Source organism: Ailuropoda melanoleuca, chromosome 8 (assembly GCF_002007445.2).
Source record: "Ailuropoda melanoleuca isolate Jingjing chromosome 8, ASM200744v2, whole genome shotgun sequence".
NCBI classification, from domain to species: domain Eukaryota; kingdom Metazoa; phylum Chordata; class Mammalia; order Carnivora; family Ursidae; genus Ailuropoda; species Ailuropoda melanoleuca.
In genome coordinates this window covers 97154601-97176817 of record NC_048225.1, presented here as the reverse complement: position 1 = coordinate 97176817, position 22217 = coordinate 97154601, and the positions used below count along the sequence as shown (strand labels likewise).

Below are 22217 nucleotides of genomic sequence, written 5' to 3'. Positions count from 1 at the left end.
CCAGCCGCCGCCGCAGCCCCCGCAGCAGTTTCCCCAGTTCCATGTCAAGTCGAGCCTGCAGATCAAGAAGAACGCCATCATCGACGACTACAAGGTCACCACCCAGGTCCTGGGACTGGGCATCAACGGGAAAGTTTTGCAGATCTTCAATAAGAGGACCCAGGAGAAATTCGCCCTAAAAGTAAGTTCGGGGGCCGGGGGAGGGGAGGACGGGCATAGGGGGGCCCCCGGGGACGACCCCCGCCCCGCGCTCCGGAGCGGCCGAAGCGCACAGTCGCCGGGCGCGATCGCGCCTACCCTTCCCGGACCCGGTGTCAGTCCGACTGGGCCGTGGAGGAGTGGCCGCGGCGGGGCTGTGGGTCTCGGGCGCCCGAGGGGAGCCAAGTGCGCGGCAGGGGGCGGGCGGGCCACTGGGAAGGTCAGGTCCGCGCGGACCACGCCGCCAGACCGAGTTTCCGGTCACCTCCGGGTGTGAGTGGCGGGACCCGAGAGGACTCGTGAGGACTCTGCCATTTTGGGGTTTGAGCGGGATCCAGCCAAGGCGCAACGGTTGGCTTCGGGACCACTTCTGCTAATTTCACCCCGGCTCAAGGAAGTGATTTTCGGGGGTTGTGGTTCCCCATCCTCTCCTCCCTCCTTTCTTTCTTTCTGCGGGCACAAAAGACCCATTACTCATTGAGCTGGTTGGTCGGTTAGTTTGGAGAAGTCGGATCGCAGAGGTTTATTTAGCCTCGCTCCTTATTTGGGAGCCGGAATGTGTGATTTCACTTCCCTGGGCCTCCCGAGCGCGGCCGTGCAGCCTTGGGGCGCGCCGGCCCTGGAGGTGCCAGGCTGGAGATTCCGCGGGGACACCGCCCCCCGGGCGCGGGGGAGGGACTGTTTTGATCCGAGAGCAGCCCCCCCCCCACCTTCAGTGCCTATGAGGCTCCAGATGGGAGGCCAGCAGGCTCTGGCGCGATGTCTGCTGTTTCCATAGCTCCATTGATCATTGTGAACCCGGTCTCTAAACCACGGCTTGGCTCGGTGCTGATTCCGCAAATCGGAGATGGCCACTTAAGCCCTGGACATAGGCGATTGGTGGACAGTAGGAGGGAGCGTTATCCTTGAGCTGGGGAAACCCAACCTCGGTTTTTTTTTTTCTTTTTTAAGGGGGTGTGGTGGTTGGGGGTGGGGAGGGGATGAGGATTTAAGTGAGAATACCTATTTCAGAAGTTAAACAGAATGGACTTGGAGGTCTGATGTGATGGGTGGGTCCCTAGTGCAGTGTGAGCCAGTGTTCAGGGTCACTAAAAAGGTTTTCCCCTCAGATTTCAGATCAAACCACATCTCTAAAGGTGACACATCAGGCCTGTTTCCCCTGGGGCGTCTTAATGATTGGAGGAGAAGAAAAATACTTCCTGTGTTATATTTTTCTCTTCCCCCTGGCTGCCCACCCCAACTAGCTGTATCTCAGCTATTAATACAAAACTCAGATAGGTGTGATGGGTGGAACTGTTGGAATATATAATTAGATGTAATAGAACTCTGGTACTTTGCAGTTGCAGAGGGCAAGCAGGTCCAATTTCCAGATTTTAAGGCCTCTAAAATTATTTCCTTGCTGCTTGCATCCTCCTTTTGGGGGTGGGGGGTGGGGAGCTTTCAGCTAGCCCCAACATTGTCAGATTCTTTGGTTTTTACTGTAAGCTGTTGCTGTGGGCTTTTTGGTTGCTGTGCCTTAGACCACTTTTTCCATACTCGTAAGTGGGGACAGGGAGGAGGTGTGGTGGTTTAACTGTGGCTCTGACCTTGGGGAGTGGAGTTGAGTGAAGACTGTTTGACCACAGTTAACCTGTACTGGTGAGGAAGTGACAGACGTTCTTTCTGGGAGAGTTTTCTATCCCTCTGAGAGGCCATCTGCCTTCACCCATCAGCAGATAGCTGTTCATTCCCTTAGATAGTTGGACTATTATAATAAAGACTTCAGAACAAAAGCTCTCAACTTCTTTTTATTCTATTTAATGACACAGAAAACCAAACGCTAAAATGTTTTAGGGTGGCAATTCAGATTTCTCTTGTAATTCAGATTTCTGTTATTGTAATGAATAGGAGAGAGATTTGGATGTTTCCCTTCCGTAAATAGTTTCCAAAGGAAAAATCCAGCAGCATTTTAAATAACACTCATAATTCATCCATCTTAGGTTAGAAGTGGGTGAAGATTGAAGTCAGTCTGTTTTGACAGGCAGTCTGCTCCCAGATCTTATAAGTTGACTCAACTGTTAAATTGTAGATTCCCACACATCTTTGTGTAAAAACTTAATAATAGAGGAAGAAAGAAGGTATGAGGCATTCGGAGACCGACAGCAGTGTCAACAGCACTTCCATATCCAAATATTGGCTAAGACATAATTACAGCTTGTGGGGGGAATCTGGTCCAAAGAATCCTGTTTGAGACATACACCAAAGAGATTTCTAGATCGTGAATCTTGATGAACTTAACTTTAGGTGCTGAGTAGTGAAGTGATTTTCAAAACCAGGAGTGTTTTGATTATAAAACAAGAGGGATGGACGTTGTGGGCTAGGACGGATTGCCCCATTGGGAAGGTGCCTGTAGAAAAAGGGATCAGACCGGTACTCGACATTGTGTGTTAGGCCATTCCTGGGGATTTGGGGCAGGAGCTGTAAGGCTGGAGCAGGGCTTCTGCTGTTTCACAGCTCTGAGAGTGGATGGGAGGTGGTGGCTACCATGTCCTGCTCCTTTTGTGGTCTGGTGACCTCTTAGCCCTCTTAAGTGAAATCAGTGCTTAAAAAAAAAAAAAAAAGTCCCAACTCGCGCTGCTGCTTTTCTACCTCCACCCCAGAGAGCCGACATTTTAGTGCTTTTAGTGGGTGCTGTGACCTCACCTCACCATCTATCCTGGCTGCTCTTTCTATGTTCTGAGTGTTACTCACACTTGGTCAGAGTCGGAAGGGACTTCAGAGGTCATCTCATCTAACCCCCTTGTCTTCCAGATGAGAAAACCAAGACCCAGAGCAAAAACTCACTGGAGGTAATAGAGCCATGCACTTGGCAGAGGCAGGATTAGAACCCAGGACACCTGACTCCCTGTCTCAGGCCTTTTCCCACTTCATAACTGCAATGATGTCAGCAGGCTCAGACCTGGGGTTGGCGGCTGCTCCAGAGCCCCTTAGGCCTGAGGCACTACTCTCTCACCCCCTTGATTGTTGGCGAGGGGGTGCCGGGTGGATATTTATTGCTTCCCCAGCAATAACCCCTGAAGTTGAAGGGGCAGCGTCTGTACAACTCAGCAGCTTCATGAGTTTTAAATCGGGTAAGAAGCTTTTCTAAAAAACAAAAATTTATACCATCTCCACCCCTGTTAGGGAGTGTTTGATAGACATCTTACTTTTTTTTTTGTATAAGAACGTAGGAATTCTGTTAACTGTTTCTTCGGTAAGGACACCTAGTCTCAACCCACTTGGGTGATAATTGGTTGTATTCCCCATGGGGTTGGTTCCTCAGCTGCTTCCTGCATCTCTGTGTCATACGGACTCTTGGGTATTAGCTGAACAAATTTAATTAAAGCTGGCACTGTTGTCCCTCTCCGTTGCATGACTCTGATTAGTTGAAGCATATTATTGCTTTACAAAATACAGAATGTTGTCATACCTTATCTCCGTTTATCTTTCCATTGCGTGGATTAGAGAAAACAATGTCCTGTGATGTCTTCTCCTTTCCTTTCTCCAGTGGTTCTCCCTCCCCAGGTCACTTTGTGTCACTATGGTGTGGCTTCCTTTGGTGTTCTGAAGGGGAGATAATTGGAACCTCCCACGCTGCTTCTGGACGCAGAGGGAGACACAGGAGCTCCCCCAGCCCCACAGGACAGGCAGCGGCCTCTCGGGCACATCTCCTGCTGAATACCTCCTGGGAAGCAAGATTGGTAGCATGGCAGCCTGCCGGCGGTGTCCTGAATGCAGTTTGCTGGATGGAATCACATGGGGGGGGGGAAGTTTCATTGACTAAATCGGTCTCTTTTCTTGTGAAGAAAAAGAGAGCCTGAGGTGGAGGAGTGGCAGGAGAGGGGGAGAGAATCTCAAACAGATTCCAGGCCCAGCATGGAGCCCGAGGCGGAACTTAATCTCAGGACCCTGAGATCAGGACCTGAGCTGAAATCAAGTCAGACACTTAACTAACTGAGCCACCCAGGTGCCCCACATCAGCCTCTTTTATATCTACTGAGGTTCTAGGTTGTTAATGGTTCGCTGAGCATACTAAGAATGCTTTATTGTATGGAGGATACAGACATATAAAGTGCCTTAAAATTTAGGGGGTCAAAAAACCAACTTGGAGAAGGCATTAACAGATGTAGTCTGTGTTGTCCAGTATGGCAGCCAATATCCATTCATGGCTGTTTAAACTAAAATTAATTAATCTAACTTAAATTAAAAATCAGCTAGCCACCTTTCAAGTATTCAGTAGCTACACATGGCTACTGGCTGCTGAGCTGGATAGTGCGGAAGAATATACTCGTCCTGATAGAAGGTTCTGCATGGTGTTGGTCTAGAGGTGAAATCGTGTGGCTGGGGGTAGAAGAATTTTGGAAGGGAAATCTGTGAGGACCGTAGGAGCCAGAGACGGCTCATTGCTGGGCCTCTGAAGTATAAGCAGATCTGTAGGAGGGGCTGGTGACACTGGCCCTGAGAGGAGAACAGGAGATCAGGTGGGCAAGGAGCCAGTAGGGTTGGTGGCCCAGAATTGAACCAAACCTAGCTTTATATTAAAAGTAATTTTTACAGTATTTGAGGGGCACGAAGTAAACTAACAGGCTGTTGTAAAGAAGGGTGGCAAATCACCGAGGTTCAGACTGGGGAGGCCTAGTTTCTGGTTTCAGAGACCCCCCTCCCTCTTGTGGGGCCTTGGCCCCTGTTTACTGCAGCCGGACTCTTGGCATCCACTGAGGCAGGATCAGAGTTGGATCACCTCATGGTCCTTTTTCACCTGTGAATTCTGGGCTTCGATCGAGCTTGAAAATAATCTCTAGCTAAGATGTGGGATCAGTGGCTGATGGAAGGGAGGAGAAAAGGAGCCCCAGGCCTCAGGACCAGATATTGGTGGATACCTGGGAAATGAAGAGGTTCCCTTTCAGCAGGATGAAGGTATTGGTGCCCATGATTAAGATGTTTTGACTGCTTGGGACCAGAGGAGTTGACCCATCATCAGTTGGTGAGTCTCCTTAAGAAGCAGGTGTCAGGATTCAGGGAGAAGCTTGGAGGAGTCAAGCTTCAGGACTACAGACTTAATCCCTGGCCAGATCCTGGGGTTGGAGGAGGGGCAAAAGCTCCTGTCACCCGTGAATCCCGGGGATGTGAGTGTCAGCCACAGTGGGGAAGGACAGAGCATTGACATCTGTATTGGAGTCCTTCTGTGATTCCCAAGAGGCCCTCCCATGCTCTGATTCAGGACTGTCCCTGGTGGTTTGAGGTCCTGCTTCCTTTCTTCTGATTCAGGCCCTTCCACGGGCCATGTGGCATCTCCTTTCTTCTCTCTTCCTTGGACTGCACTCTTCCAGGTGCTTCAGTGTACTAGGAGGGAGGTGGGCAGGCAGGGCAGGGTTGTTCTTTGTGTTCGAAGGGGCTGCGCCTGCTCTTGGTAATGATGTAAGGCCAGGTGGTAAAGAGACCCATACCTCATTGCACCTTAGAGCTGGTGACACTCCCTGATTGTCTTTCTTGACTCCTTCCATCTCACTGGAGTGGGAGGCTAGGCCAGTCACTAAAGGGTCAGCGCTATGTCCAAGGTCTTACCATGTGTCTTCGTCAGGCACACAGTTCCCTGGAACCTCCTCTTAGGCTGGGTTCCTTTGGTTTTTTTTTGGTTGCTAGAGAGATGGTGGCCCTTGCAGTGCAAAACTGAGCTCACCTAACTGGTCACTAGGCTTTTTCTACATAGGCCACCTCATAAATGGGGACATTGGTAAAGAGAAGGGGCCACGCCACTGGGGAGCTTGATGTACACCAGCTGTGTAACCCAAATCAGATTTTGTACCTTTTCTCATCATTAGAGGGATACAGATATTTTGCATTTTAAAGTATATATGGATACGAATTTTTATCTTATTATTGGTTAAGTGCCAGAGAAGAAAGCAAAAAAAGGGGTCCAGTCTATGTGCCCTGCTAACGGGTCATGTGACCTTGAGTAGGTCAGTTAAATTTTCCAGGCTTTGGTGCATATGTCAGAGGTCAGGCTACCAGTTGCTCCTGAGCACTGGTATTGGGGAGTGGTGGAAGGCTGGGCCGGGGAAAGAGGCCAAGAGCTGTCAGGATGGCTTGCTGACCTCCGTGTCTGACCATCAGCAGCACCTGGGCCAGCATGGATGACCTTTTGATAGGCTTGATGCTAGGCTCTAGGGGAGCTGCGTCCAGTTAATTACTAATCATCACTGACCCGCTGCTCCTTCTCTTGTGCGAAGACTTGGAAAGTGTTCCAGCTAGTGCACCAGCAGAGAGGATGGGCTGTGTAACTTGAGGGTGGGGTTGGTGTGGGGATCCATTCTTACCCTGAAGTCAGAAGAATCTTAGTATAGTGGTGTCTGAAGGTGGAGATGAGGAATTCTTCATGTTCTCCATCTGAAACTTTGTTCCCATTTGAGCTGTGGGGCCACACATGGCTGCTGTGACTGGTTGTTAAGGCTGTGTCCTGCACGGGACACCCAGCTGAGGGACGGAGTGAGGGCTGCAATCTAACCCACTGTCCACTAGGCAGGCTTTGGGTTGGCTTGTGGCTGGGCTCATCCAAGTGGGTTTCTAATTCACCGGAGATGTGGAATGGACTGGGAGCTGTTCAGAGGTGAGAGGTGGGGACTGTTCCCAAAGCTGATGAAGAAATTAGGATTTACATCCAGGCACCACTCACCCGCCCTTCCCCAAGGCTGTGTGAGACTGGATATCTGAAGTCCAAAGAAGCAAGAGGAGAAAGGAATGCCCGGAACTGTCTGTTCTCTCTCCTTTTCTTCCTGTTCACTTAATGTTGAAGCAGTAGTTTCAGCCCTGAAGCTTTGGACTATGGGGTCCTGTGTGCCAGGCCATCGTCTGTGGTTGGAGGAAGAAGACACGCAGTGGAAAGGGGATGAGCCCTCTGGCAGAGCAGGGCTGGGGGTCTTTATTCTCTGATCCAGTAAATATCTCTGTGTGCTAGCCGGCGGGTGGGAGAGGCTGGGACGGCGGGTGGGAGAGGCTGGGACGGGGCTCCGAGGTCAAACCCGGTCTGTAACTCTTGTTCCCCTCCAAGACGGGCCAAGCTCTGTGTTTATTCTGCTAGGAACCTGAGCTGCCCAGAAGGGTCATATGAAAGGGCATCTTACTCTTGAGGGACGTCCCAGGCATCTCCGTGGCCAGTGTCCATGGAGCACTTATCTGGAAGGTGAGGAGTGGTGGCTAAAGGCAGAAACTGGCCACTGTTCGAAGCCTTTTCTGTCTCAGAGAAGAGGAGGGGAACACAGGGGGCTTTACTGTTGATGCCTTCTCTCTGCTTCACTTGCGTCCACTGAGTCTTCTGAACCGAAAGCAGAGGCGAAGGGGACCTACTGCCAAACCCCTGCCGGCTCCTCCACCTTCACACCCCTCTGGGGCGCCTTGCCCCCCAGCCCTCGGTGGCAGGTGATGGCGTCCATCACTTCGCTGCCATTGTGATGATCCATAGTGTCACTAGGCTCCCAGCCTACACAGGGGACATTTGCAACCTGGCCTCCCGCCCAGGGCCTGGAACTGTTACTCAGCCCCTCTGTCCCAACAGCTAAAAATAAACCTGCCAGTGCTTCAGTCTCCCCTCACAGCCCGGCCCTGCCGTCTGCCCCAGGTCTTGCAGCCACACTGCGGACCTGAGTCTCTCTCCACGCACTTGGTCTCCCCACGTGCCCCCTTCTATTGTAGCTGGGAGTGAGCCATGGCTGCTGCTGCACCAGGTGTCATATCTCCCTCCTAGCGCTCAGGAAAGCAAGTTGCCCCCAACCACCAGACAAGCCCCGGCTATAAGAGAAGAGGCAGTGCATACACAGGCTCCGTGGGGGTGCCTGGCTTCTTCTCCGTCAGGGGAAGGGTTAGGGGGAGGGTGCGAAAGTTCATCAGAGTCCATGAGACTTTCCCCTGTGTTTCCTCCTGCTCTGGCTTCCTCCAGGCTGCACTGGCAAGCAGGCCTCCCCGCCAGAAGGTGTGTGGGGATGAGTGGGAGAGCCCCGTGTGAGGCTGTCCCAGGCCCTCACCCCGACTGCCCTGTGACTGAGCAGGCTACCTGCCCTAGGACTCCTGCCCTGTTGCCAAGCTAAATTCTCCCCCTCTGCAGTGTGGGGCTTCGGGTTACCACGCTCAGAAGCATAACCTCATCCTGTTGGCTTCCAAGGCTCACTAGGCCCTGGCTCTCGGGCCTCCTTCCTGAGTCAGGCCAGGGCCCCTCTGGCCTTTCCAGCTTCTCCACCTGCAGTGGGTCACAGAGAACTTGGGTCTCTTATGTCTCCTGACGGTCGGGGCAGGGTTATTGCTACCTACGTGCGCTGAAGTCCATTGAGGTGGTCTCTTCCCCTACTGCCTAGGGATCCTGGGCAGGTGAGGGAAAGGGGCTCAGGTAGCTGGGGTACCTGTGTAACCGATAGATACTGGGCAGAGTATTTCTTTTAGCTCGACTTTGGCATTCTCTTCTTTCTGATTTATCTAATCCTTGGACAGGTGTTGGTACTAACCATGCAAACAAAGGTTCTGCGTCTTTTTTCTGAGCTTGGGGTTTGTTTGGGAGAAGAGGTGTGTGAGGGAGAGTAATAGGAGCCGAGGTAGGTCTTGGGGGGCCCTCTGGCTTCACCTAGAGTTGCATACTGGACCATGTCTCTGTGGACTGCTTTCTCCTGTCTGTCCCCCTGGGGCCTCATTTTCTCTGCAGGGAGAGATTTATCTGCCAAGGCCCATTGGCTTCTGGAGGGAGGAGTTGGGTGTAAATTGCTAAGAGTTTATTTTTAACTCTGACAGAAGGAGCTCCTGTCCTTGGAGTAACCGTACCCTCCCTCTTCTCTGTCCCAGGCCTCCTTCTCTGACTTCTGTAATTCTTAGAGGAAGGCTTGTAGATTCTAAAGGCCAGCCTTCAGTGGAGCTGGGGAATTGAAGCCTCTCTAAGTGGAGAACCTGCAGATTGCTTGGCAGGCCTGACTTCTCTAGAGCTCAGAGGACCGTGGGGGGCAGGGAAGTGGAGAGGGAGCCCTGGACATTGGAGGCTGCAGGTGTGGAACTTAGAGCATCCTAGGAATGCAGGTGGACTGGTGGGGAGGCCACAGGGGCCTTGGAACTTGGAGCACCCTGTCAACTCTCCTGTGCTGGCGATGGTAGCAGGGGTCATCTTGTGCCCTTCGCCATGCCTCTGTCCTTACAGGCACCCAGATCTCTGAAGGGTAGAAGGAAATGGGGACAGAATGAGTGTGTATAGTAGCCTGCTTTGTAAATGCTTATGTTTATAGAAACACTGAAGTTTTGTTATTTCCTCTGACTGTTGGGCTCCCAAGCGTCCCATCCTTTCCACTGGAGCCTGTGGTATTCTCCGTGGCTTCATACCTTCCGTGTCCCCCTACCCTGGCAGGGTGCTGGTCACCTGGGCTCCTAGCCTGGGGGAAGAGAGGCATGAGCACCCCTTAGCCTGTGTCTGGACCCTTCTGATCTCATGGACTTGTTTTGGTTACCTTGCCTTAGATTTTTAAAAAGCACATAAACTGGAGTTTGAGGTATAATTAGAGAAAGAAGGAATGGAGAGCAGGGGGGTGGGGTGGGGGCCAGGAGAGACACATGGCTGCCTCTGAGAACCTCAGCTGGGGAAGGAAGGGCTTGCCCCCTCAGGGCCTTGGGGGATTACTTTGCCTAAAGCCCAGCTCTGTTCATGTAGCTTCCCAGGTTAAACCCTTCAGTGGGTTCACTTTGCCTGTAGAATATAGGAGATTTCCAGATCCTTCCTTGATCTGACCCCAATCTGGTTTTTGTTTTTCTGAATACTTGCTATGTTTCAGCTTAAGTGGCTTACGTTTGCTGTTTCCTGAATAGGACCCTGTCCCGTCCTCCCCACCCCCCTGCACCTTTGCCCATGCATGGTATGTATGCCATCTGTCCATCTGTATCTTCCTTGCCTCCCTGCCCCACCCCTGCCTGTATCTACCTACTCCACCCTGTACAAATGCTGCCACTTTCCTGCAAGGTTTCAAATAGAAGTGGCTCTCCCCTGCCCTGCCCTGTCAGACTTGCCAAGACACTCTTCCCTTCTGTTTCAGTCTGTTTCTCCATGTTCAAGGGGCCCCTCTAGATAGTGGATTGTAAGTTCCTGAAGACTCACATCTTCATTATTTTTATATTTTCTTATTTCCAGGTGACAGTATGCCCTCATTAAAAAAAAAAATCATAGAGTATTTTGGCATCATGCATTGTACCTAGCTGCCTAATAAAGGTATGGTAATTGAACAATAGTGTGCCCTACTTGCCTAAACATAAGGTCCCGATGGTGATCCTCAGGTGGTGGGGGACGAGGGGGAAGGCTCTGGGCATGGAATAATGTTGGGCTAGGCTCTCTGAGACTGAGCCAGGGGAATAGTAAAGGCCCCCCAAGTGTCTGTCCCTGTTTTTCCTCCGGTCTGCTAAAAAGCCATTCATAGCAGAACAGTCTTTTGGGCATTTCTTCCCTCCACACCTTCGGATGTGCTGACTCAAGCTGGCACCTTCTGTTTCTGCTAACGGATTTCTTGTTCTTGTAAGGGCCCTGACCACAGTTTCCCATTGATGCCTCTTCTCTTTTTCCTCCCTGTTCCAGAGCCCCTCCTTTTCCTGTTCCACTACAGAGATGACCCTTCTGCCTCTCAGAGAATTTGAACTGAGGGAGGGACAGATGTGGAACTGGCCAGCTCTCCTCCAGCTCTTGGCATCTTCCAGTTAGCTCCAGACAAAGCAGAGACACACAGATGCAGTCCAAGGTGATCTTACGGTTGGCCTTGCTCCTGTGTGTTACAAGAAGACCTGTGCTGAGTACCAAGTTGCCAGGTCTGAGGTCAGAGATTTGAATCTCGTGAGGCCACCTAACTCCATGCCACAGATTTGTAGGAGACCCGGATTGGGACTGGTATCCAAGAGACCTGGCTTGTGTCTGAGAACTTGTCTGGGCCTCACTCAGTTTCCTCCTTTGTGAATCACAGGGCTCAGGCTTGATCTCAGACTCGATCTCAGAGGACTCCTGCATTGCACGAAGGGCTTTCTGTATTACTGTTTCTGTAACCCCACTGTTGGGAAAACAGCCCTACACTGGGAAGAAGGTGGGTAGCCCAGGTTCCAGGCAGCAGGGACCGTCCATTCCCTTCTGCCCTCACTTCGTACACGCCGGTGTTCTGTCACTGTTCCCCGGGCTGTAGCAGTTTTACTCATTCAGCCGTTCAACCAGTGTTTATAAACATGTATTCTCTTCCATGTCTGCCTCCTGTCTTCCCTGCTGACTGGCCATCAGGAGGCCCAGATGGCAGGATTAGCCTCGAATGGGAGACTAGTCAGGGTCATCCCCTTGGGTTTAGACCCCTTTAATACCTCTGCTATATGAGATGAGAGGAATTTGGAACAATGAGGGCTGATTCCTTCTAGCAGCTTAGACTAGACTCCTGCCTTTCTAATCAGGATTTGCCGTAGGGTGCCTGCTATCCCTCTGAGATACGAAGCAACTTATTACTCAAGAACATTAATTAGCAGTGCTGAGGTTGACTTTTGCAGTCTCCCTAAGGATAGATCAGAACAGCAGATCAAGTTTGATACATACAACAATCTTCAGTCTTCCGCCTCATTTAGATCACTGTGGAAGGTTTAGCAACACTGTGAAGGTTTCTAAGATTAGTAACAGTCTTTATTGAGCAGATACTTTGTGTCAGGCATTGTGTTAGGTTTTTACTTCTATTGTTGTTAAGTCCTAAAATAATACTGCAAAGTAAAAGTATTTACAGAATACTTATATTTTACAGAAGGGAAGAACATGGTCAGACATGTTCAGAACAATGCATTCATTAGCAGTGATTTACTGAGTACCTACTAAGTGCTGTAAATTATTTTAGGTCCCAGGGATACATTACATGTATCAAAGAAACAAACAAACAAAAAATTGTGTCTGCATGGAGCTTGCATTCTAGCTAGGGGAGACTGACAAAACGTCATCAATTAAATGGTACAGCTTGTCAGATGGTGATAGATACAGTGGCAAAAAGAAAGGAGGGCAGGAGGCTGTGGAATGCTAGAATGTGTGTGTGGCTCAGGGAAGGCTTTACTGGGAAGGTGGTGTTTGAGTGCACCTTGGAAATGCTGGGAGGGGAGAGGGGCAGCGGGCAGGAGGGGTCGGGAGGAATTGGACGTGCAAAGCCCCTGGGGCTGCTAATGATGGGAGGGTCTTACCCTAAAACCTGGGCTCCTTTAGGCTCATGATACTGCCTCTCCAATAGTTCCTCCATGAATCCATTATAATTTAGTGCTTAGTTGCTCTAGCAATTTATGTTGTATCATCAAATATTTATAGAAGGCTTATTTTGTACAAATTGCTACAATGATAAGGAGTGGGTCCTGCCTTTGGGAACTTACAGTTCAGAAAGGGAGTGAACGTGTGTGTGTGTGTGTGTGTGTGTGTGTGTGTGTGTGTAAAGCGAATGAAAAAGACCGCCCCCCCCCCCAGTCAGGATTGTGCCCTTTCACACATACTCCCATTTGACAGTCTCTGACAGAAGCAGGCCAAGTGGTGTGATGTGGGGGTTTCCGTACAAGAAAGAGGCTCAGGGAGGTGCTGGTGCATGAGTGGTGGAGTCGAGGCAGTGGGGTGGCCCCAGAGGACATGGAGACATGGGATGGGCTTCTCAGGGTGGAAGGGGTGAGGGGATGGGGTCCTTTTTGCCGGAATCATACATCATGGAATCATCCTGGTGACACAGCCAGGGGAGGGCACAGAGAAGTTTGGCCGGTAGGAGGGATGCTAAGGAACAACAAGAGGAATTACACTGGCTACTTCCACCTTCTGTTTGGCTGAGGGCGAAAGAGAGGACCTCCTCCCAGGGATCTTTCTGGTAATAGGAAATGCTTGGGCTTGGGTGTTGGCTGACCATCTAATAGAGCCAGGGAGGAAAGGGTCATAAAAAGAGGTGGCCAGCCTGAGCCTGTGGCAGCCTATTTTTATCTTCCTTTGGGCCCTCACATGACTTCTCTCTTGCTCTGAAGAATCTCATCCGTCCTGTGTTCAGCCCCTCAGGTGGTAGCATGGGCAGGCAGCTGGCAGGTGATGGGGTGGCTCTCTGTCCCTAGGCTCTGGCCATCTTTGCTTCCCGCCTCTCAGGGCCTCAGAAGTCGGGGCTCAGGATGGAGCTGACCGTTAGCGCAGATGGGAAAGTGAAGCAAGGCCTGGGTTTTTTTCCTGAGCGTGTGCTGTGATGAAGGAAGTTGCAACATGATCTTCTTTTCTTTCCTTTTCCTTTCTTCTTGTTTTTTTTCCTTTTTCTTTTTATAGAAGGGGGAAACCATCTTCCAGTAAACTTCAGAAACAGTATCTTGTGTTTGATGAAGGTCATTGCCCCACCCCCCACAGTGCATTTCATAGCCGGTCTTTCTTTCTCCCCTGTTCCTCCCCGTCAGTGTTCCTGTCCTCTGAGGACTGTGTCTCTGCATCAGGCTAGCTACCTGGAGGGTTGCTTGGTGGCCTGTGCTTGACAGTGGGAGCTGTTTAAATAGGCCAGGTGGCTCCTGATACCCACCTGGCCGCTCCTGCTGCTGCATTGACCTGTGTTTGTTTGGTATTCCAGAAGGTTGAGGCAATACTTCTTGGCTCAGGTAATACACTTTGTGGTAGATTCAGAGTATGTGTCCAGGCAGATGCTGGGCAAAAGGGCCTGAAATGTGGGAGGCAGGAACCAAGGCTGGAAGGCCACACATGTTAATCTGGAGTTCTCGGTCAGGTTTGAATTTGGCCTTTGTACTGTACCTGGGCAGGAATCCAGTTGTTTGAAAGTGTGCAGATGATATATTTTCCCTGATGAAAAATTTTGAGGTCTGGAAAAGTAGTGGGTTTAGGGGTTTTTTTTTTTTTCTGTTTCTGTTTCTCTTTCTCTTTCTTCTTCTTTTCTTTTCTTTCTTTCTTTTGTTCTTTCTTTCTTTCTTTTGTTCTTTCTTTCTTTCTTAGATTCATTTTCTCTCCCTTGCATTTCTGTACCCTAAAACAGCCCAAAAGTTCCTTACAAACCTTTGAGACTCCAGGTTTAGTTAACCAAGGGATGTTGTAGGTTGTCCCTGGGAATGAGGTCTGCTTGCTGAGGAAGGTGGAAAATGCCCCACTTCCTGGGGTGGGTGGTGGCTGCTGGTACTTCCAGTGCTGCTGGTGTTAATTGCTTTCTCGGGCAGAGAAGGTCAAAGTCCTTAGGGGTGAGAGTTTTAGTTTGGGCTCTTTGTTCTCTGTAACTGTTGTCTTTGGTACAGCTGACCTAGAGCTCCTCCTTTCCTGCTGTTTCTTTGAATTTAATCTCCCTGTCATCAGGTAGTGTGCTTCAGGCTGGAAATGAGCTCTGAGAGTGGTGGAGGGAGTTCGCTTGTTTACCTGGATCCTACAGTGAATATGTAAGCCCTCTTTCACGGGACACTGCGCTGGCCAATAGCAGAGCCCCTAGCCACATGTGGCTATTTAAATTAAATAAATACAATTAAATAAATAAAATTAAAAATTAGTTCCTCTGTAGCACCAGCTGTGTTTCAAGTACTCAGTAGTCTCATATAGCGAGTGGCCCCTGTCCGGGGCAGCACAGATAGAGAACATTCTATCATCACAGAACGTTCTCTTAGACAACACTGGGAGCTGAGGTAATCATTCTACACCCCGGTAAAGAGTTATCTGAGCTGGAAAGAGATCTGTGGAATTGCACAAGGAGAGGTTTTAAAGCCTGGGTAAGAGGGTAAAGAGAAGGTAATCATTTAAAAAGGGACTTTAAATAGTATTTAGTTCGTCTTGTTTAGGACTTCATCCCAGCAAATGATCAGCTAGCCCAGTGGCTCCCAAGCTAAGTCAATTGTCAGAATCACCTGGGGTAAGATTGGAAAATACTGATTCCTGGGCCCCATGCTTTGTTTCTTACTGAGTCTGAGACTCTTCAAAGGTAGCATTTAGGAATGTGTGTTCCTACCTGATAATTATCTGGGCTTGGCCACCACTGATCTATTGAACCTATGCTTAAATTCCTCCAGTGATTGGGGAGCTTACCCCTTTTCAAGAAAACCTCACCATTAAAAAAAAGAATTGCTGTTGTGAAAGCTCTGTGTTAATTGAGTTCAAAATTTGGTTCCCTGAGCTCGTAATATTCCTTAGTGCCAGTTGCGTTTTCTGGAGCCTCACAGAATGCCTCAGTTCCATCTTGTGTACTCAGTCTCCTGCAGATATTTGAACACAGCCTGTGACCCAACGTCATGGCACATTTTCAGAGTACTCGACCTGCCAAGGGCTTGAGGGGGATGCAGAGATGAGACAACATTACCAGGATCCTTCCAATGATCAGGCCTTGCTGAGAGATTGAGGAAAGGTCCACATCACAGTGGACCCCGTCAGTGGAGAGTCCTGGGGGTTGTCCAGCTGGTGTGGACCGTGTGTACCCACCACCTCTCTGCATACCACCCCATAGGAAAGAGTCCCTGTTTTTCTGCATGGCTAGCACTTGCTTTCTGAAGACACTGCTCTGTTTTCCTTCAGAGGCATTGAGAGACTCAGCCAGCCTTGGCGGTTCAGATAGGACCACAAGCATCACTTCTGTTTAGAGACCTTCAGTAGCACCCCCCCCTTGCCTCCAGCGTAATGCTCAAACTCCTAACATGGTATTCAAACAAGCTGGCTTTGACCTTCCTTCCCACCCCCACCCCTCTCACACATACACACTCACCCTTTCAGAGATGACTGCTTCCCACTCTGAGTGCATTCTTATGCTCCCAGATCTTCTGTTGGGCCCCGCATTTGTTCATCCTGGTAGAGTTCTATCTCTCTTTCGAAGCTTAGATTTTACCTGCTCCCTACCCCCAATTCCAGGTAGAATAACTCCCCTCCCTATACTAGTGGTAGTTCGTACTAGTGGTAAGTCTGCTATGAATTTGAATCACAGCCACTCTTGTGTCCTTCCCTGCTAGACTCTGAGCTCTTTGAAGACAAGGACTGTGTCTCATTTATTTGGAATCCCCCAGTGCAAAGCACAGTGCCAGGTCCTTAGCTGAGGTGTCGTGTGTGCCCACAGAAGTGGGTTAGTTTTCTTGTCTGTGTGTCTTTTGGATTCTGATGAGTCTGCTGCGGGGAGCTGGAGCCCTGTTCCCAGCGCCAGCCTTCTCTCCATAGTGGCCTGGGGCCCCATCAGCTCCCAGAAGAGTGCTGTTAGGAGCTGATAATTAGCAAGCAGGGCATGGAGGCTTGGCTGCCTCAGAGGCAAAACTGGTATTTAAACAATAAAGTTTCTCAAATCAAGAATTAAAATGTCTGTTTAGGAAGCAGCTACATCCAAACAGAAGCCTGCCCAGCTAAGATAAATGGAATAAGGAGCGGAGCCAAAGGGCTCGCTCTAACCCTGAGGGGTTCCCGGGGGACGGGGCCTGGCTAGGGGCGCTGGAAAGGCAATTTTCTGTTTCTGCTCTCTGCTGTGGGGCCTGGGACTGCCTGGGGAGCAGTGGGGGGCTTCTTTAGAAACAGCAGTCAATGTTCCCTTTCACTGCCAGTCTGTATAGATTAGACTTATTTTGCCCAGTGGGGCAAGAAGAGAAATTTGGAAAAACAGGGTAGGAATAACCTGGCGGCCTTCTCGAAGGTAATAAAGCACACTTTTGTCTTCAGTGATACATAGAGACAGTTCAGTCCCGCCTGGCAGTGTCTCATCTTGTTTTCTTCTGATGCTACTAGGGTTGAGAGGAGAGAGCTGACATTCGGGCCTCCTCCCTTCCTAGGTCAGAACCGGGGCATGAGGAATTCCCCAGCCTCTTGTTGCTGCCCAAATACTAACCACAACCCCCAGCTCCACTGTTCTAAGAAATATGCGCACCAGGAACAGCCCGTGGCTGCAGAACCAGGGCACCTACCTGCTCAAGAGGCAGAGGCTTCCTGTGTGTGTGTGTGTGTGTGTGTGACACACGCACGTGCGCATGGGGTCATTGAGAGTCCCCTGCAACCTGTCACCAGGACACCTGCCTCTTGCTCAGCCGCAGAGGTCAGCGGGAGCTGCCTTTTCAGAGTCTGCTTCACTGTGAATGAAGCAGAGAGCCCACCTCGGAAAGCCAGGGGGCCTGCTGAGGGGTCTGTTCCACAAGTTCACCGGGGTATGTGGCCAAAATTAGGGTCCGTCTGACAAACATCTTTTTCAGAGAGTGGGTGGGGGGAGACTACTGTCAGATCCAAGAGACAATCCGAGATGTATACATATATATGTGTATAGTTTGAATACAAAAATACTGGACTTTCTGAAACGTTAACATGATTTATGTCATGTCTGAGTGTCTGTCACTCATTGTGACCTCTCCATTGGTATCTGGCCCATGATGGGAAGAGAGTTGGGTGAGAACCCTTGCCTGCCATCCCTTTCATTTTCTCTGTTGGGATTAGTGGTGTTGGTGGCTGAGCTCACCCAGACTATGTGTGACACTTAGGGTGGTGACCTCTCACTGACCACAGGTGTGTACTTTGTGTGCAGTGGCCCACTTACCCATAGAGCCAAATGCAAAACAGTTGGGGTAGTTTAGGAGGAAACTTGATAAAGGAATGAAACCCACTGGCTCACCTAGGGTTGAACTCTTGTCTTTGGTGACATAAGCGTAGATGATTACAGCCAGTTGGCTTGGGTGTCTCTTTGATGAAGTTCTAATGGTCCTTGTAGAGACGTCACTAGTTGAACTGAATGGTGAAGATTCCATAAGCATGTGTGCGCTCATTAATCTGTTCACCCATCTGTTCGCTGGAAGTTTATTGAAGGGAAAACACATAAGCAAAGTTTTTCTTACATCCTCCAAGTGGTAGGAGAGTTACGTTCGGGGGTCAGGGTGAATGTGGAAGAAAGAGCCACCCATTTCTCCAAGCACTAGACTGTCCTGGAATGTGTTGGTGGAATGCCCATCCTGAGATGCTCTGTGATGAGATAAATCTGGGAAACACTCTACATGTACATTAACATTTTAAAGGCTCTGAGAAGTTCTGTAGTAAAACAATCTATTTGACTTTGTAAAACCCAGTGCTTCTGACATTTCTAGGATCCCTTTCTTACTTATTACTTATTAACATCCTTATAGACTGCTGTTTGAGAAATGGCAGTCCAGTCACTCTGCTCTGGGAGACCTGCCCAATGATTTGAGAAAAATTCACCTGACTCTAGGTCAACACCAGTTTAAGAGGTTTTAAAAAGGTGTGTGTGTATGTGTGTGTGAACATATGTGTGTGTGTGCGTGCGTGTGTGCTGGGGGGTGTGGCAGAGAAGGGCCCTCGGCAGGTGGCTCCTATTGAAGTTGGCCCTGTCTGCACCCCTGCTGGCTTTGTGCTTCTGGAGAAGGCTTTTGTCCTGGCTTGAGCATGCTGAATAGCAGCTACATCTGTCACGCCTGGGAAGAGGCAGTTTGCAGCGTGGGAGGTGAACAAGCAGTGAACAGACACCCCTGCCTGAGGCCCAGGCTGCTGAGAGTCCCCCCATATCACAGGGAGGGGCTGGTGATCCCGAGGCAGCTGCTTGCTAATCCCGGAAGTGGAGGGGAGCAAGACTTACTCCCTTATCTCTGCATTCTCCTTGTCCGATGGGGGAGATTGTGTTGAACCTCGAGGTGGTAGCTGGGAAGAAGCAGGTGGGCAGGATATTTTCTCCCCTTCACCAACTACAAGGCATCCGGAGGGTGGGCCAGGGTGGAAACGCACTTAGCTCTCCATTACCCAGTGAGGTGGAGATGAAGCCAGTTTGGTTTAAATTTAAGGAAGAATTCAGAATTATGAGGTGGATTTAGTAAAGTTTGTGGTGTTTTCAAATGTGAGAGTTCCGGCTAGAATTGCTTTTAGACCGTTGGTGACAGATGGGTATGAGTGACTGCTTCCCCGATGGCTGGCTCCTTGCGAAAGGTCTGGGAGGCCTTACTGGGTGCTTCACCTGGAACAAACCGAGGTCCAGGGAATTCCCAAGGCTGGTGCAGCCCTCAGTACCCTTCCTATATAGCTTTGCTAGGAGGAAAAGGATTTCTGAGGAAATTGGCAACTGGGAAAAAAATGGGAGTAGGAATCAGTCACTCTTCCTGGAGATTATACGTGTCCAATGTGGGTAGACCTCTGTGTAATTAAGGCAGGCTCAGGATTTCCCTATCTGTTTGTATGGATGTATGTATTAATATATATGTATATTTTATGCTGCTTTTCCTCTTTTGACCTCCTCCCAAAGGGGGAGGAGTTCATCTGTCCTTAGGAACTAGGGTGAGGTGTCCCTTACCTCCTGGCTCCTCTGGCCTTGTCTTGCCATCCCCTCAGTCACAGCCACAGAGGCCCAGAGTCATTCAGATGGGGGAGGAGCAAACCCAATCCCTCTGATTGTTGCCCTGGTTAGTAGAGAAAAGGCAGATGCTGTCCCTCCGTTCCCCCTGCACAGGAAGTCTGGGTGGGCCAGGCTTTGGTTTGGGAAACAGGAGTATTAGCGGCTGCTGCCAACTGGGATTGTGTTTTCAGACTCCCAGGCTCCAGCGTCTCCGGAGGGAGCAGCAGCTCTGACCCCCATGGACTTGATCCGGTCCCTGGGGAGGGAGCCCTTGCCAGGAACCTCTGAGCTAACTGGAGGTGGGTGTTGGGTAAGGGTGGTGGAGGACTGGGTAGTAGGAGAGGAGTAGGGGATGACTCCCTCCTTTCCCCATCAGCTGGGGATGCATCACCACTGCTGGGAATGCGTTCGGGCCACTTCTAGACAAATTGGTCATTATGGAAATTCTTTCTTACCCCAGGGTGGGGCTTTACTTGTTCAGAAGAATCTTTAGATGTCCTGGCCATGAGGGACAAAGCCATTGACCTGCTGACCCTTCAGGGCTAAAGGGCAGGGCAGTGTCTGAGTCCTCATTCCTGTGATTTCTCTCTGTTCTCCCTCCTTGTGTCATTCCGTCTTCACCTGGTCAGATGTCATGGCGGTCGCCTGGTGTGTCGTGGGCATGGAGGTGGAGGAGCGGGTGGCACCGCATGCCTCGCCTTCCTCTTTCCCGCAGGTCCTAGCCTTGCTGGGTCCCCACTCCCATCATGGCCCCACTTGCAGCTGCGGCACATCTGGACCTAGACGGGGTGTCCTGTTGTCCTGCGTAATGAGGATCCCAGACTTCCCCTAGGTGATTGGCCACAGTTATTCCGAGGGAGGAGCGGGATTTCCCCCACCCCCAGGCACTCCAGAGACTTCCTCCAGGCTCCTGGCTCCCATTTCCGAGTCTCCATCTCTAAGCAGTCTGCTCTCCCATTCCTTCCCCACCCCCACCCCCCACCCCAAGGAGAAAGGCGGGAAGGAAGTCCTGCCAGAAGTTGTTTTTTGGTTTGTGAGGTAACTGTCTTTGGATTGAGAAACACACATGTACCCTCCCCTTTAAGATCTGAGGCCAGAAGCACTAGACTCTGGTTTCCAGGGAAACCAGAGGGGGCTGGTTATAGGTACTGAAATCTGGGAGGGGCCCCCAGGTCTCCTGTGCTTTTCCGGGGAATCTGGCTCGTTCAGGGCCCTGGGTTGTAGCCCTCCCTCTGTGCCCAACCAGTAGGGGAACCTTGGCAAATATCTCAAACCCTCTGCGCCCTAGTTTCCATGTGCCTAAACTAAGGATCACTCCGGCTCCACCTGGATTATGGATTTAAAGGTGACCTTATGCACAGTAAGGGCTTTGGAATATATACAAATTAAACAAATTTTAAGGTTGTGTTACTTACCTAGGAAGAGAGAATCGTGTCAAAGAATACAGAGTTACAGAAACCTTAGACCTCAGGGAGGCTAGGAGTATCTTAGGTTGTACAGGAGAGGAGACAGGAAAAGTGACGTGTCTACGGGTGGGTACTCAGCAGTTAATTGTAGAACTGGGACTAGAACCAGGTCAGTCAGCTTTCTGGCATACCCTTCTATCCCTTGGCAAACTCCAGGATGTGTGTCCTTGGGGTAGAGAGCCACAGAGTAGAGAAAACAAGCCACAGAAAATCAGACAGTCTTGTATGCCATCAGGGGTAAATTATCCATGCGCTTGGGGGTAGGGGGAGGATAGTAGAGTAGATAATCTTAACATTATTGAAATTGGATTTTTCCAAATACTATTGATTCTGTTTTTTTCCTCTAGCAAATGTATCCCCTTAATTCTCTTGGGTTTCTATAATGTTCTGTGTCCCAGAAACCTGCTGTGTGTTGGGGGGCGGGGTGCTCCTGTTAATTGATTCCGTGTTTGCTGTGGCTAACCTACAAAGTGGATAGTCCCCATGCAGCCAGGTAAGAGCTGATTATACCCAGTCCCTTTCTTTGGGCACATGTTGGTATGATAGCCAGCTCCCCACCTTTCGCCTGTAGGACACTGGCCAGAGCGTGCGGAAGCTACCACAGCATCTGCGTTCTTTGGCTCCCGTCTAGAAGCATGGTTTGTGCAGATGCAATGAAGGGTCGGCTGTCAGGGCTGGAAAGCACATTAAGGATCCTCTAAACTGGTCCCCTTAGTGTCCAGGGGCAGGTACCAAGGCCAGCGAGGGGCAAGGACTTGGGTGGGACCAGAGCGTCAGATCGTGACGGAACTGGCCTCATAGGAACAAGGGCTTGCGACAGCAGAGGTATGAGCACCGACCTCACATGTGTTCCATCTTGGCTGTGACTGCCTGTCTCCAGGTCAGCTGGGCCTTTTGCAATTGTGCCCTTGAGAGGCCCCGGTGTTGGCTGAAACAGTTCCTCTTCTTTCCCTTGGCCCCCCCACCCCCAGCCACCTCTTTTTCCCTTGCAATCCCTACTGGCTGTTTTCCTGTCCTCTTCCCCCACTTTTTGTTACGAAACATTTTGGATACACAACCGACTTGAAAGAATTGTCCAGTGGACGCCCATCTCCCCAGCCACCTAGGTTCTACCATTTACATTCCACTCCACTCGCTTTCTCATGCCTTTCTCCATCTTTCCCTCTCTCACTCATTTATCAGCCTTCTTTCGGGGGTGCATTTTATAGAAAGTTGCAGACATCAGTACATGTCACCCCCCAACATTTCC

The 22217-nt window shown here is 50.3% G+C and overlaps 1 protein-coding gene and 1 long non-coding RNA gene across 2 annotated transcripts in view; both read left to right on the top strand.

Moving 5' to 3' along the window:
- The window catches only part of MAPKAPK2 (MAPK activated protein kinase 2), a 50984-nt gene that overhangs the window by 1235 nt on the left and 27532 nt on the right, over window positions 1–22217 (top strand). The window contains exon 2 of the mRNA XM_034667657.1: window positions 5–181. Coding sequence (XP_034523548.1) covers window positions 5–181 — 177 coding nt within the window. The remainder of the gene's footprint in view (window positions 1–4; window positions 182–22217) is intronic.
- Window positions 195–10455, top strand: LOC117803445. The gene is made up of 2 exons (XR_004627320.1): window positions 195–10091; window positions 10364–10455. It is a non-coding gene; the product is annotated as an uncharacterized LOC117803445 (long non-coding RNA).